Below are 13,433 nucleotides of genomic sequence, written 5' to 3' on the forward strand. Positions count from 1 at the left end.
CTAGGGAGCATAAAGATTGGACCCTGTTCCAGAGTGATGGGCACATCAGGGTAAGAGAGGCCGATCAAGTGATCACCCATCATGCCTAGTGCCTACCGTACAAGCCTGTGTGAACCTATGTGTGTAAGGCACCCAATGAAATATTATAGTGTGTGACTTTTCTTTAGGCCGGGCAGTGCACAAACCGAGAGGGTTACTTTAAAAATGTATTTCAATAGTTACTAATTACCTGTTAAAAAATGTAGTCAATAATGTAATCCAAGTATCACAATATTCAAGTAATGTAACCTGATTATTTTCCGTTACTTTTAGACTAGCTCAATACCAAAGACGCAAATAAAGACTAAAGATGAAGTTTAATTAATCTTAAAAAATCTTTAAAACAAACACTGAACTGAATGTATCTGTAATCTAATTACATCTTTTTTTCTGGAACTTTACCAGAGTACAGTTACCTTCTTTTTATGGTTAAAGGATTTCCTTGTCAGCCGGGCTAGTTGTTTCCCTGTTTCCAGTCTTTGTGCTAATGTAAGTTAAGTGGTAACTAGCGGTAGCTTTATGTTTAGGCTACTGTACAGATATGAGAGTGGTATCTAGCTAACTAGCTAACAACAAAGTACATGTCTTAAAATGTTGAGCTATTGAGAGGTGCACAGTCAATGTAATGCCAGATCAGCCTTGAGAACACAATGTGTATTTTCTGTTCCTGGTTGAATGTAAACACAAAACCCACAGATATTTCCATTGTTGTTTATTGGTCAGTATTTCTCACAGGCAATAATAATCATTGTCATAATAGTGCACTTTTCCTTTTTTGTAATTATACTACAGACATTTCTCTTCATCGTTGTCGTCATCATCATGAATCATTTTAACAGTTTTCTCGACCCACCCTCCCCCACACACCTCTTCCTCTCGAGTTTTTTCTCTGACTTCACAAATTCCTCCAGAGTGAAAAAAAACAACTTTTTCTACTGGGTGGAGTGGAGGTTTACAAGATAGGGGGGGGAGCGATCATGGGTGTGGCGTGGCAGAGTAGGGTGGGAGTGGAGGTGAATATGGGAGCGAGACAAGAGATTATAGTCGTACAATTCTTACTGCGGAAGAAGAATGAGCAATAATGATGAGTGGAAGAGTTGTACGGTGACTACAGTGTCGATAAAAGATAGTGAATGCTACATAGATATGGATTGCATACAATGGAGACAGAGACAGGCATACAGTGTATACAAATGTATACAGCATCTGCGTTGAAGTATACAGTGTATAAAATGTATACAAGGGCAGGGGAGGAGGGGTGATTATATAAGGGGGGACATATGTGCAGTTTGGGCAAGGACGGGCGTGGAGCAGGATTCAAGAGATACAAAGAGGATGAATGGGGGGAGTAGAAAATGTAAAGTGGATGGGTGAATGGGATAAGGGGGGGTTAAAGGAGGAAAGAGGGAGGGAGGGAGGGGTGAGATTACTTTCAATAGGGGAGTTTCGCGAGCGCGGGAGCCTCTCAGCCATAAACGTGCCGAGGGTCCCGTTGTGTGTTTGAATAGATTTTGATGCAGAGTGCAGCACAATCTGGAGCAGCCTTCCTTCCTGTCTTCACTCTTCCCATTTCTACCCTTCTTTCTTCCTAGAAATGAATGCAAGGTGAACTTGACTCTGACCATGTGTTTTGAAAAAAAGACTATGACTTAACACTCTCTTCCGTGTTTGTGAGTGTGTAACTGAAAACCTCTCTAGCCTTTGACCTTTTACATGTTTCGCCCCTGTGCTGGATTCCACTTTGGGGGCCCACTTTGAGCAGCAGTGATGAGAAAGGAAAGCCTGATCACATAAGAGGGGGAAACACATTTAAATCTAATGTTAAACCAGTGAAGACTAATCATCTTTCTTGCGTATCTCCATTTAGATTGCAGTGCCACTTACGAGTCCACTGTCAAGAGGAACAGGCAAATAGTTTCCCCAGAGCTTCCTAAAACTATTCTAACACAATGACAAAATCTCCCCTGCAGACAGGATATTATGAAAAGGTTCAGTTTGCACTTGGATGCTATTCTCGTGAAAACATTCTAGATTGCTAACCACATTTCAAGGAATTTGTAAGAGACTAAAAAAAGTACAGAAAATGGCTGATAAAAATGAAAATTAATGTTGTTTCTTTCCATTCTGGTTCAGCTGTTTGGTGTGCACAGTGTGAGAAGAGACCATAGGAAGTCAATTAGGAATGTGTTACGGCTGCAGAGTGTCGGTTTGCACGAATAAACACAAGAGTGTTTCACAGGGAATGAATATGATAAGAAAAAACACTTGTGTTCTGACGGTTAACGAATTATTCAGCACTCGGGGCCAATGTAAACATGCTGAAGTGTAACAGGTGTGTTTGCCATCTTCACCTTCTTAGTTTAACTTGTAAGCATGCTAACATCTGATAGTTAGCTCCAAACATAAAAGTGTAGCTGAGGCTAGTGGAGATGTCATTCATGCTGGTATTCTTTGTAAACCAAAGTAAACCAAAGACTTCCAAATCAAGGGATCACCAAAGCCAGAGGGATAGTAGCACACATCATTAACGTCTGTCCAAACGATCTACAAAGTCATAAGGATTCATGAATGTCTGTAGAATTTCACAAGAGTCCATCAAGTGGTGGTTTCAGTTTGCACCAGAGTGGTGGACCATCCAACAAACCGACATTGCCAATCCTAGAGCGACATAATAGCCTGCCTAGAAAAAGACTTCTTATTTGAAAGGCCTGTGTGTTTGTGAGTGTATGTGTGTGTTTTCAGTGTCTGTGTGCACGTGTGTGTGTGTCTTTAATGTACACGCAGATGTCACGCAGATGTCTTTCAGCTAATTAAAATACCTCCCATAATGATGGGAGGTATTTTTGCAGCATCAATTTTCTTAATGTTAAAGAAGAAGGAGAGGAGTTGTTTTTCAGTTTCTGTCAGGGGTAGCTGGTTTTGCTCTGCGTCCTGAAAACATTTCCTTGTCTTCCCCCATCTCCTGCTTTTCATGAAATAAAATCACACTTAACAAATACATGGCAAATAAATAAATGAATAAATAACTGAATAAATAGATGAATAAATAAATACATTTTCAATAAACATATGAAACAAAAATATGTGAACACTTGGAATAATTTCAAAAAAGTTTTTGACATTCACATGGTTAGTGCTGCCTTCTATTTTGTTGGTGGCAAACACGTAAACATTTAAAAAAAAAAAAAAGAAAACAGAAAGACCAGAGCACATTTGAAAAAAAATGAACAGAAAAATAAAACAAGCAATTTTTCATTCTTTATGTGTGGCTTCAGTTTTCCTTTGCCCCCTCCAGGCAGTGTGTGTGCATTTTTATGACAACAGACACACCCGAGTCCTTTCTTTTCCTTCTTTTTAGTTTTCATTCTTGTGTAAAGTACATTATTTGTTCATCTCCACCTGCCTCTCTCTGTCCTCCCTCCATTTCTCCTTCAGACAGGCAGAAAGAACTGAGGCTTTTGTTGGGGCTTTGAGTCACCCTGCATCATTATGCATCTATTGTCAAAGGAACATGGGAAGGGTTTCGATTGCCTAATTGTGGGTCTAAAAAGCTTAAACACTTGGTCGTCCTGTTTGACCAGCCTCTTTCCATCATCACCCATCTCCCGTTACTGTAGTATCATGGGATTTAATCCTCTTCTCAGTGAGGATAGATTTGGACTTTTTTCCTTTAAACAAAATTGACATGCCCATGTGTAGACCTACAATAGAAGAGTTATTGGTCACTGTAATCGCTCCTCCTGTCCACACTGGCCGTGAAGTGATCCCTGCCTAAAGTGAAGCGGCTCTAATAAAAGAGAGATGACAAAATACAAAACCACCAAAATGCATTCTTAAAGTTTAGCTGAAGCTAATATAAGGACTTAGCAGTCTGAGCTAGCCAAACTAATTTGGTAGGCCTTATCTTCGTCCTAGCAATCATATGTAGGCCATCATTCGGCTGTATTCAGACCAAGTCCAGCAGCAAAAACTCAGGTCTTCTCATTCATTTTAATGAGGGTTATGCATTTTCAGAGCGATCAGACCAGCGGCATGAATGACTGTGAAGTAAAGCGTCATGTGTTTTCACCAGTTTAAAACGTTTTTGTTTTTTTTTCATCTGTGGATGCCAATGATCACTGTAGGACTGGCATGATTAACCTACTCTGGCAGAAGCATGACTAGAAATCATAAGTAGAGTGGAACGGGTCAGTAGCAGGGCATGCTATTTAGCATGGCTAAATGCTACAGAGGACAATTTTCTGTGTAGCATTATGTTTCACTTGTGATCAGTCGGTTTGGTCTTCTGCCCCAGTTTAAAACACGGCGTAAGGATATGCGTCACACCCTGGTTGTTTACTTTTATTTTTAATACATCCATGTGGACAAACGATCACAAGTAGGACCAGAATGCTAGTAGCATAACTAGATAGCAGCTTCTGCTTTCAGCAATCTGATCAGAGGGGGGTGGTTAAAGTTCACATCACGTCACACATATGGGCCATGGAGTGACACTCTCACACCACCGCACAACCCTGCAGCGTATTGTCGCACCTCCAGCTTTGGTCTGAATACAGCCTTAAAAAGACGTACATGAAACAAGTAAGAAAAAATGTGATATTGAATTTTTGACAAAATGGCAGACAAAAGCAGGCACATTGTCTATCTGTTGTCTCTCTGGTCAACTGACCATAAAATTCAGCTGTGAATATATATATATGTATGTATGTATGTACAGGTGAGTCCTGTCATTAAAATGGCTACATTCCTGCAAGTCAAAAGGTAATAGCTGCTAGCTTGTTTAGTTTGTACCATTAGGGACCAGGTTAGTGTTAGGGCCATTTTTAGCATGTAGGTTGCAAGCTCAGAAGTTGTTTGACAACACTAACATGCTGCTAGCGGAAGGGAGGAAAATGCCACCTGAAATAGGCGCCCAATGGCCAGCTAACACCACCAATCGACATCCTGTGAGTCACGCTAGGCTCACTCAGACTGCTGAAGCCTTGAGCTTCAGCTAAACACATGCGCCGACTACAGGTTTTGACAACTATCTTTCGCAGTGGGGCAACACTTGGAAGGGATTGACTCACAGCCATTATGCAAAAGAGGAAAAACTACAGCAACAATAACTTTAAATGTACATATGGTATATGTTGTACTGAAATAGACTACCTATTATTTAACACAACTGACTTTCATTGTCATGTTTAAGTGAGTTTATGTTTTTGGCTACTAGTTTTTCTTTTGTCCTTCCTTTGCTACCAAATAGATACCTGTTGCTAGCTATCCTTTGTTTTGTCTCTGTCTATTCAGCCCCCTCTCTTCTAGTGGGAGTTTACACTTGTGAGACATTCTACCTGTGGCGTGACTAGTGTCCTCAAAATGTGGCTAAATGTAATTTGCTATCCACTTTTTCTCCTCCGTTAAAGGCAATTACGGTATCATAGCTTTATCAGTGTAGTTCAGAAATAATTGTGGGACTTAATGCTGCTCATACACTCAAGGAAAAGTTGTGTTTTGTCTGTCATGGTTTGATCACCTTTGTTCACCTGGGGCTAAATTACGTAGACCATGTCAGATCTATTCTCTATCATTTCGTCGTGTTTTTCCCTCTGCTCTCAGACTGCTCGGTTGTTAAAGTACAGCATTAAGTTAACTAATTATTCAGAAATGACATCCACTTTAACAATCGAAACTAGACTCCTCCTACAATTCTTATTCTTTTCTCAAAAGACAACCTAATTGTGTCATTTTGCTTGAGATGACACATTTTTTCTTCTTTTTGAAGTGAAGGGAAGCAAGCCTTCTGTCATGTGACTCATCGTATTTCGTCAGGTGGTGTTGAAGAGACTTGACGATCCAGGTGACAGATGGCTGGTCAGAAAATGATAAAAGAGAATGACTGAAGGGGCTCTGTTGGTGGCTAGTGTCTTCCATTTTGACTGACTGACTGATGGGAGATTTCCTGTTGCATTTGAAACTTGTCTTGTATGTGATTGGTTGTTGGGAAGGGTATGTGCTTTCTTGATTCATCGGAGCAGGTAAACTGTGTGTTTCCCTGTCTGTGAAACGTTTCCTGTATTTCTCTGGTAAGGTGGGACTTTTTGGACAACCTGTCTTTGAATTCGTCCCTACGGGGTGAAGCTGCCCTTGAAGGCTGACTAGAGATCAGCTCAACCTGCCTCCCCCAGTATTCATTTCTGCTGAAGCCAGCCATTTGTGGGGAGTTCTCCGTCATATCCCAAGGTCAGCTTCAACGAAAAACTTCCCCCTCGGATATTCCATTGCTTTGGAGTAATGGTAGGAAGCAAGGCAGGAAGTAAGGAAATGGAGTAGAATGTGGGAAGGACTGAGGGAAGGAAGAGAAAAAGGCCAGGCAGATGACCCTCGCCTCTCTTCCACAACATTCTTTTCAGGGATGAGACTGCGTCCCGTTGGACGACGAGAGGAGTCTGGTCTTGTCTTTCCCCGACCCTCGCCTCTGTAAGACGGTCCCGCTGTTGCTCCCACTACTGCTCCCTCCATCTGCTGCACGCTCCTTCTCTCCCCGCTCCCGCTCCCGCTCGGATCCGCTTTCGGAACGCCGGGAATTCTGACGCGAAGGCGTGCTGGGCTGGCGGGAAAGCTGACCGTTCTTCTCATCTGAGGGGCCAGGGGTAAGATCAGGGAGAAAAGACGTGAAACAAATAACTGAACTAACAGGTTGTGTGTGTGCAGGCATGTATTACTCACATAGTGGGGACAGAGTTAACATTTGACATTGTGGGGACCTTCCTTATGGGGGAGAAAAATGTGCCCAGAAAGAAGAAAAGTCCCCATTACATAAATAATTACATTTTAAGGTGAAGACTTGGTGAAGTTTAGGGTAGAGGTTAGGCAAGTAGTGGTTATGGTTAAGCTAAGTCTTCATGAATGAATGCAAGGCTGTGTAATGTGAGGGATAACTGTGAGGGATAAAAACACAACTATATATCTGTATGCACACGGGTGTGATACTTACCAGCCAGTGCCTGCACAGAAGGCTGATCATGAGTACTCAGGAGCTGAGCCTGAATTGTTTCCACCACTCTTTTGAATCTGCGACTGGGACCTGAGAGGAAGGAGGATCAACTCATCACTCATTCCAGGCTGCTCTGGCTCAGAGAGCAATTTTAAAGTCAAACACTGTGAAACTTGAAACTCTAATTTTACATACTAAAACAGAGTAGCCTCAAGGATATAGATTGCAAATACATGCTAAAACTTAAATAAGCATGAATGTGAAGACCGGTTTTAGCCTAATTTTCCATATATTCCTTTTTTTTTTTAAACCTGCGAGAACTGATTACTTTGGCCACTTGGGGGCAGCAGAAACAAGTTGTAAACACAACACATACTATCACCTTTAAAGTTGATGCAAACTTGTTGGCCAACAGTTACCTATATTTTGTCACTAACCAGCAGACAGGGAAGAGACATTAGCATTCATTTGCAACATGCAAATATAAGTCTAGTATTCACTTTCTTTTAGCTCTGTTTTTGTCACCTGAGTGGAAAATCTGGCTTTAGCTGCCAAATGCTCCATTGAGTTCACCAGCAAGTTGCAAACTGTGTCTGTGTCTTTAAAGACATTTAAATAATCCATACCTTTAGCCTAGAATTTCTTTGATGCATGTAAAGCTGTAAGTATGATTAATCTATAAGGGAAGTCTATGTGGGGATATTAACTAAATCTACAGCAAACTACCTTCATGGGTCAACACATTTTAGCATGACCACAACTTTTTTGAATGGGTTATCAAAGGCAGAACACAAATCCCTATTCCAACCCCAGAGGTCCTAGCCATAACATATTCTGCAGGACTTTGTGAGGTCTGTACAGTAAATGAGCGTGAAATGTTCATCACAATAGGTCATTTTATCCTTCCCATTTGTTTAACAGTCCAATTTTCTAAACTTAAGTCACATTACTAACTTTGTGGATACATGTTTTATACATGTACATGACATGTCCGGCAGCCAATAACACATCCGCACCTGTTATTAGAGTGAAGGTGACGCTGTAGATGCCCATCTCTCTTCTTCCTTCCCTCTCTGCTCGGTCCCTCTCTCGCTCCCTGTCTCCTTCACTGAAAGCAATGTCCACCTACGGGAGCAAAGGACCACACATCCTTGAGTTCACAAGCAAGATCATTGACTCAACAGGGTTTTCTCACAAACAAACATCAGAAATTGTAGCGATTTATTATTACAGCCTTTTTGTGATTATTGGTCAGTGTATATTGTATGCCAGCTTTAAACGTAAATTGTGTATCTGTGTTACTGAATCCGCATGTATCAGGTAATTACATTACATTACAAACACACTCCTTCACAAGGAGCACTGAGCTGCCAACATGAATATGTAAATATGTAAGATTTGAGTCTCTCAGGACTGAAATGAAATATATATTACTTGGAACTTGACAGGCTTCTGGAAGACAGAGGGGCCGCCGGAGGACTTGTACTCTGCCCGGAAACTGTTCTGAGACACCACACTGTGGCTGAGGGATGGGATCTGGAGAGGCAAGAGAATAAAGGGTGATGCTCAGTAAAAGAGATAAGATCTTAAATATGTGTCTTCATCACCACAAATGGTGTCATACATTATTGCTGTAAGTTATGGAGGCTTATCTAAGCTTTAATCGTACTCACAGAGAGAAAGGCATGGACGATGTCAGCCTTGATAGAGCTGAGCGGCTTGTCTCGAATCATAACAAAGATCTGCTCCTCTCTCTCCAGGCTGATGAAGTTACCGAACCAGGACCTCTTAGCAAGTCTGCAAATTGATAATGAGACAGATTAGTTCCATTCAAACTTTTCACACGAGCGCAAATGAATAATACAAAATATTTGGTGTGAGACATATTTGATGTGTTATTTTTAACTGGCCAATAATGACTGACATAGCGTTCAGTCAGAGACACTCACGTCAAGGAATGGACTATTTATAGCATTTTGGTCATTCTGTTAAATTTGGCAGAAAAAAAAAAGCAGCGACAAGAATTCTGCTGCATTGGAGATCTAACACCGCCTTAACAAACACATACATGAACATTAAATAAATAAAATCATCCAGGAGGCCTGGGTGATGGAATGATCTGCAGCCAACTGGGTGACAGAAAATGAGTAGTGAAAGTACCAGATTATAATGTCCACACACTGCACTGGTGTGGATATGGTTGGAGGTTACTTGTCAGCTGGTTGACAATCAGCTGGTGAGTGATCAGTTAATGCAGATGTCAGTGCACTGATGCCCATTGATGTTATAGAAAATTGACGAAAATGCATTAAGTGTGATACTCCTTTGCTACAGAAATACAACTTGACCAGTCTGGTAGACAACAGTTAGCCTTTAGATCGACAACAAATAAAGGACAGATCGATTAAAATTCTATAAAAACTGGCACTTTCTGAATATTGATTCTCAAGTCATTTAATTTCATATTCAGTCATTTCATTTGCAGTCACAGATTTTTAAAATTTTATTATTTTGTGCCTGTTGTGGTTGGGAAAACAATCTGTACTAGCAAACAATGCTAAAGTAGCTTATTTACACATCCTGCAGATACACAGCAACATTAGCATTGATTTGTTGTTGTATTTTTGAACACCTGATGATGGAAAGTCAAGTATTCACTCTCCTCTGTTTCAGCTAGGTTTAACGCCTGGGGACAGAATCTGGCTCGTTAGCTGCTAAATGCTCCATTATGTTCACCAGCTAGTTGCTATCTACTGTTTAGTGCTGAACAGAAAGCATGCAGTGGGTTTATCAGAACTTTTTACTTTTTACTGCCTGTTGCTACTGGAAATTAAGTACCTGACCCAAAACAGCAAGGTTGCATGACAGAAAACCATAAAAACTAGTTGAAAAATACTAAAAAGCTCCATGGAGCAGAGAGACGGAGAGAAATATTAAAATTCTGTGGGTTCTGGACTCCTTTCACTTTCATATCATCATGTGATCCATTCTGAGAACAAGCATATTGATTATACCCACTTTCAATCATACTCTTTACTCTTTTTACATAAAATTTTTTCCTGTGCAAGTCCCGTTTTTTAAAGAATTGTTACTTATACACAGCTTTGTGTTGAAGCAAAGCAGAAGCGGAAGTTCATCCTACTGCGAGGATCATGAAACTAAAACAATTCAAAACATTCCAAAACATAAATTTAACAAGTTATCAAATTGAAATTGAAAGTTCTTTCTCAACCCTAGAAACATCAGTTGATGACACAAAAACAAAAAAAAAAGATTTAGCTACAGAGTGAGACATCTCATCTCTGTACAATCTTTGGTGAGAGTTGCCATGCGCATTACGAGAAAGGTAGTGTGATCCAAAATAACGCTGCTATAGCTGGTAACCATGGCTGCGGTATATATTTCATAATATTTTTATAAATGTATATATTTATATAACGCCTTTTACATAGTGACGCACATAAGTTACGGAAGTAAAGGCTCGACTCCAAACCAGGCATTACAGCAGTGTTTTCTGTGGACAAGATTAACTCCCTTTGGTGTGGACTTTGGGCTTTTTCACTTTGCAGACCTTTTACATGCACAAAAATGCTACATGACACAATAAAGGGAAGGCGAAAAGCCAAAAGCATAATATGACCTTTTTAAAGTTCCTCGTGGTGAGATTGTTTTGTCAACCCTCACAAGAAACTTCTTAACTTTTGTATTGCACTCAAACAGAAAATAGAGAAAGACAAGCTGAGGCATGTGTGGACTTACTCTGGACTTGACTCTGGAGTCAAACTGGACATGTCCTCTGATGTAGGGACTGAAAAAGGACAGAGACAGAGTCAGAGAGGGAGAGAGAAGAAGGAATATGGAAAAGGGCAGTGAATCTTGATGACGGGCCCTAATTTAATTGCCCTAATTACACATTATCACAGAATCAGACATTACTCAACACAGCCGCAGGCTGCAGGCTGAGGCATGCACAAGTGTCTTGGTAATAATAGATTCTGTCTTTGATGCAAATGAAGAGTAAGAGATTGTTTAGAAAACACGTTTTCAGGATGTACTATCTTAACTAATCAGTGGAGTCATCATTCACTTTGCGTTCGTTTAAATTCTTCAGCTTCACTCACCTTGCAGTTTGCGCCGATGGAAGCGCGGTGAGCCCAGAAGGTTGTTTTTGAATGAGTTGAGCCTCGTTCTCCAGTGGGCGGAGCTTGAGGCGGCCAGACCGCCGCTGCCTCCCGGACTGGAGGGCGGGGTCAGCGACAGCGAGGCCCCGCCAGCTCCGTCCGCTCTGGAAGAAGAAGACGAGGAGGAAGAGGAGGGAGGGGTGGTGGAGGAAGGGTGTTGGATTTGGTGCACAGGCGTGCCCAGCGGGGTGGGCAGCGGTGAGCCCTGTGGCGTGACCTGTGACACAGGAGGATGGGTGGCAGAGGAGTTAGAGGACGAGTGGACATTCTTGGACTTGAATACAGATGGTGAAGGGAAGTTGAAGAAGCGTGGAATGGGGGAGAGGAGTGGAGAGGGGGACGGAGAAGGGGAGCGTGGAGTCTGGAGTGGGAGGGACTTCATGGAGTGGAGGCGGTGCCGTTCAGTGGGGCCCTTTGAGGGCAGTGTTTGGGTTTTTGGGTCAGGCGCTGGGCGGGTAGGCTGAGAGTTGGTGGCACTTCCTGGTTTGGGGTCTTTGGAGGAGGAAGCAGAGGTGGAAGTGACTTCTGATTGGCTGAAAGTGAAGACCGGGCTCTGATGGGCAGACAGAGAGAGATGGAGAAGGAGGGAAACAGGGATGAACAGATGAGAGAAGGCAATGGTCATGAATTATGGTTCTGGAAACGATTCTCCAATAAGTCGCGATCAGAATCACCAAATGGAAGATGGACTTGATGATCTCTACTCTTGGGTATAATTGTGTGTGTGTTAGTCCCTTTTTGTCCATGTTAGCATGTGCGCACAGACTTATGTATGAGGAAGCATGATGTGTCTATGAAATGGGAACATGTATGACTGAATGTGACAATATGATGGCAAGGGAAGGCCAGCAGTGACAGTCTGAGTAACAGTTATCAAAGAAAACACAGCCTAACAGGAAATTTGGTTTTGTGCTTTTGAAGGCCAAAACTGATATTTATTTATTGGAGCTGCTGATAATACATATTAGTAGCAGCAGATATTGTAGACTATATATACTGTGTGTTCAATAGGAAAAGATTGGAAAGACAGATGTGGCAGCTTCCTGATACATTTGACATCTAGGACTACTTTTAGTAAACAGCACTGCAGAGAGCTGACAAAGACTGACTGACTGACTGCTAGTGCAACAATCACTACAGTGTGTTGCCTTCAGGAACCCTAAATATTAGAATTATTGCAAACGAAAGGATAAGGCTTGAACTTTTTTATAGTAAAGTACAAAGAAAGACTGAAATTAACATATGAGATAATCTCTCTGTGGCTGATTTCCCTGCTCTTTCTTTCTTTGGCACACAGCTCCAACCTCACTGGTTCCTACTGAAGATGTTAATGATTAAAAACTGGTCACAAATATATAGTTTCAAGGCTCAGTATTTTGGTTAAACAACTGGGCATGGTAGTTACATCCAACGTTACATATACAGGAAGAAATAGTGAATGTATCAGGGACTATTTTCAGCTGTGGATGAATACACATTTGGTATGTTAGCTAGCATTTACAGCTGTAGGCTCACTGATGTGTGCCTTCAATTATGTCACAATGTCCCAAATTTGCATAATTTATGCCTATGTACACGATAGAAGTGAAGCTAACAGAGGGGGAATACGGTGCTGCTGCACTAGACAGTATGACAAAGCCAACATGTTACTTGAACATTAAAGCAGTTTCGCCTATTCTAGTAGTTTTCTAATAATTATATAAAAAATAGTACAATTTGTCTCAATAGTTTCTGCACAAAAATGGAGCTCTATGGCACAGAGGAAGAAGTTATATCACTTGTTGGCTACACAGGAAATAGTTAGCTCAATCAGTTTATTGGTTGTTTTGGTCTTTTCAAGGGGATTTGTTGACAATAATACAAATATAATCAGCCTAGTCTAAGGAAGATAGGGTCTAAATATCACAGATAAAGTCTAAATTAACAATGATACTGGTATTTGATGTGTGATTTCTACTGTATACAAAGACAGAATAGAAGCCTTGCCCAAAACAGATAGCAGAAGTGTTATCTATTACATTTTGCAATCAATGTGTCCTACTGTATCTATAAAAAGAGACTATGGTCTGGGTAGGGTGTGCTTGGGTCTGCCAAAGCCAAATTATGTAATTATGTGCATATTGTTAAAGGCATAATTTGACATTTTGGAAAGTATGCTTATCTTGCCAAGATTTGGATTATAAGATTGACACCACTCTCGTATTTCTGCGGTAAATACAAAGCCATAGCTAGCA

The 13,433-nt window shown here is 41.1% G+C and overlaps 1 protein-coding gene across 2 annotated transcripts in view; it reads right to left on the minus strand.

The window, feature by feature from the left end:
• Nucleotides 1-736: 736 nt before the first annotated feature.
• LOC311268422 (serine/threonine-protein kinase BRSK1-like) overlaps nucleotides 737-13,433 on the minus strand; it is a 37,044-nt gene continuing 24,347 nt past the window's right edge. The window contains exons 14-20 of one of the 2 annotated variants that reach the window (XM_084372073.1): nucleotides 11,140-11,416; nucleotides 10,778-10,826; nucleotides 8,692-8,815; nucleotides 8,453-8,554; nucleotides 8,035-8,143; nucleotides 7,019-7,108; nucleotides 737-6,660 (exon numbers count right to left, since the gene is read on the minus strand). In XM_084372073.1, the coding sequence (XP_084228199.1) occupies nucleotides 6,431-6,660; nucleotides 7,019-7,108; nucleotides 8,035-8,143; nucleotides 8,453-8,554; nucleotides 8,692-8,815; nucleotides 10,778-10,826; nucleotides 11,140-11,416 (981 nt within the window). In that variant the 3' untranslated portion in view covers nucleotides 737-6,430. Of the gene's footprint in view, nucleotides 6,661-7,018; nucleotides 7,109-8,034; nucleotides 8,144-8,452; nucleotides 8,555-8,691; nucleotides 8,816-10,777; nucleotides 10,827-11,139; nucleotides 11,753-13,433 lie in introns of both variants that reach the window. The other variant, XM_084372072.1, reaches the window with a different exon arrangement.

This window comes from Pagrus pagrus (assembly GCF_965226575.1).
Source record: "Pagrus pagrus genome assembly, chromosome: 13".
Lineage (NCBI taxonomy): Eukaryota > Metazoa > Chordata > Actinopteri > Spariformes > Sparidae > Pagrus > Pagrus pagrus.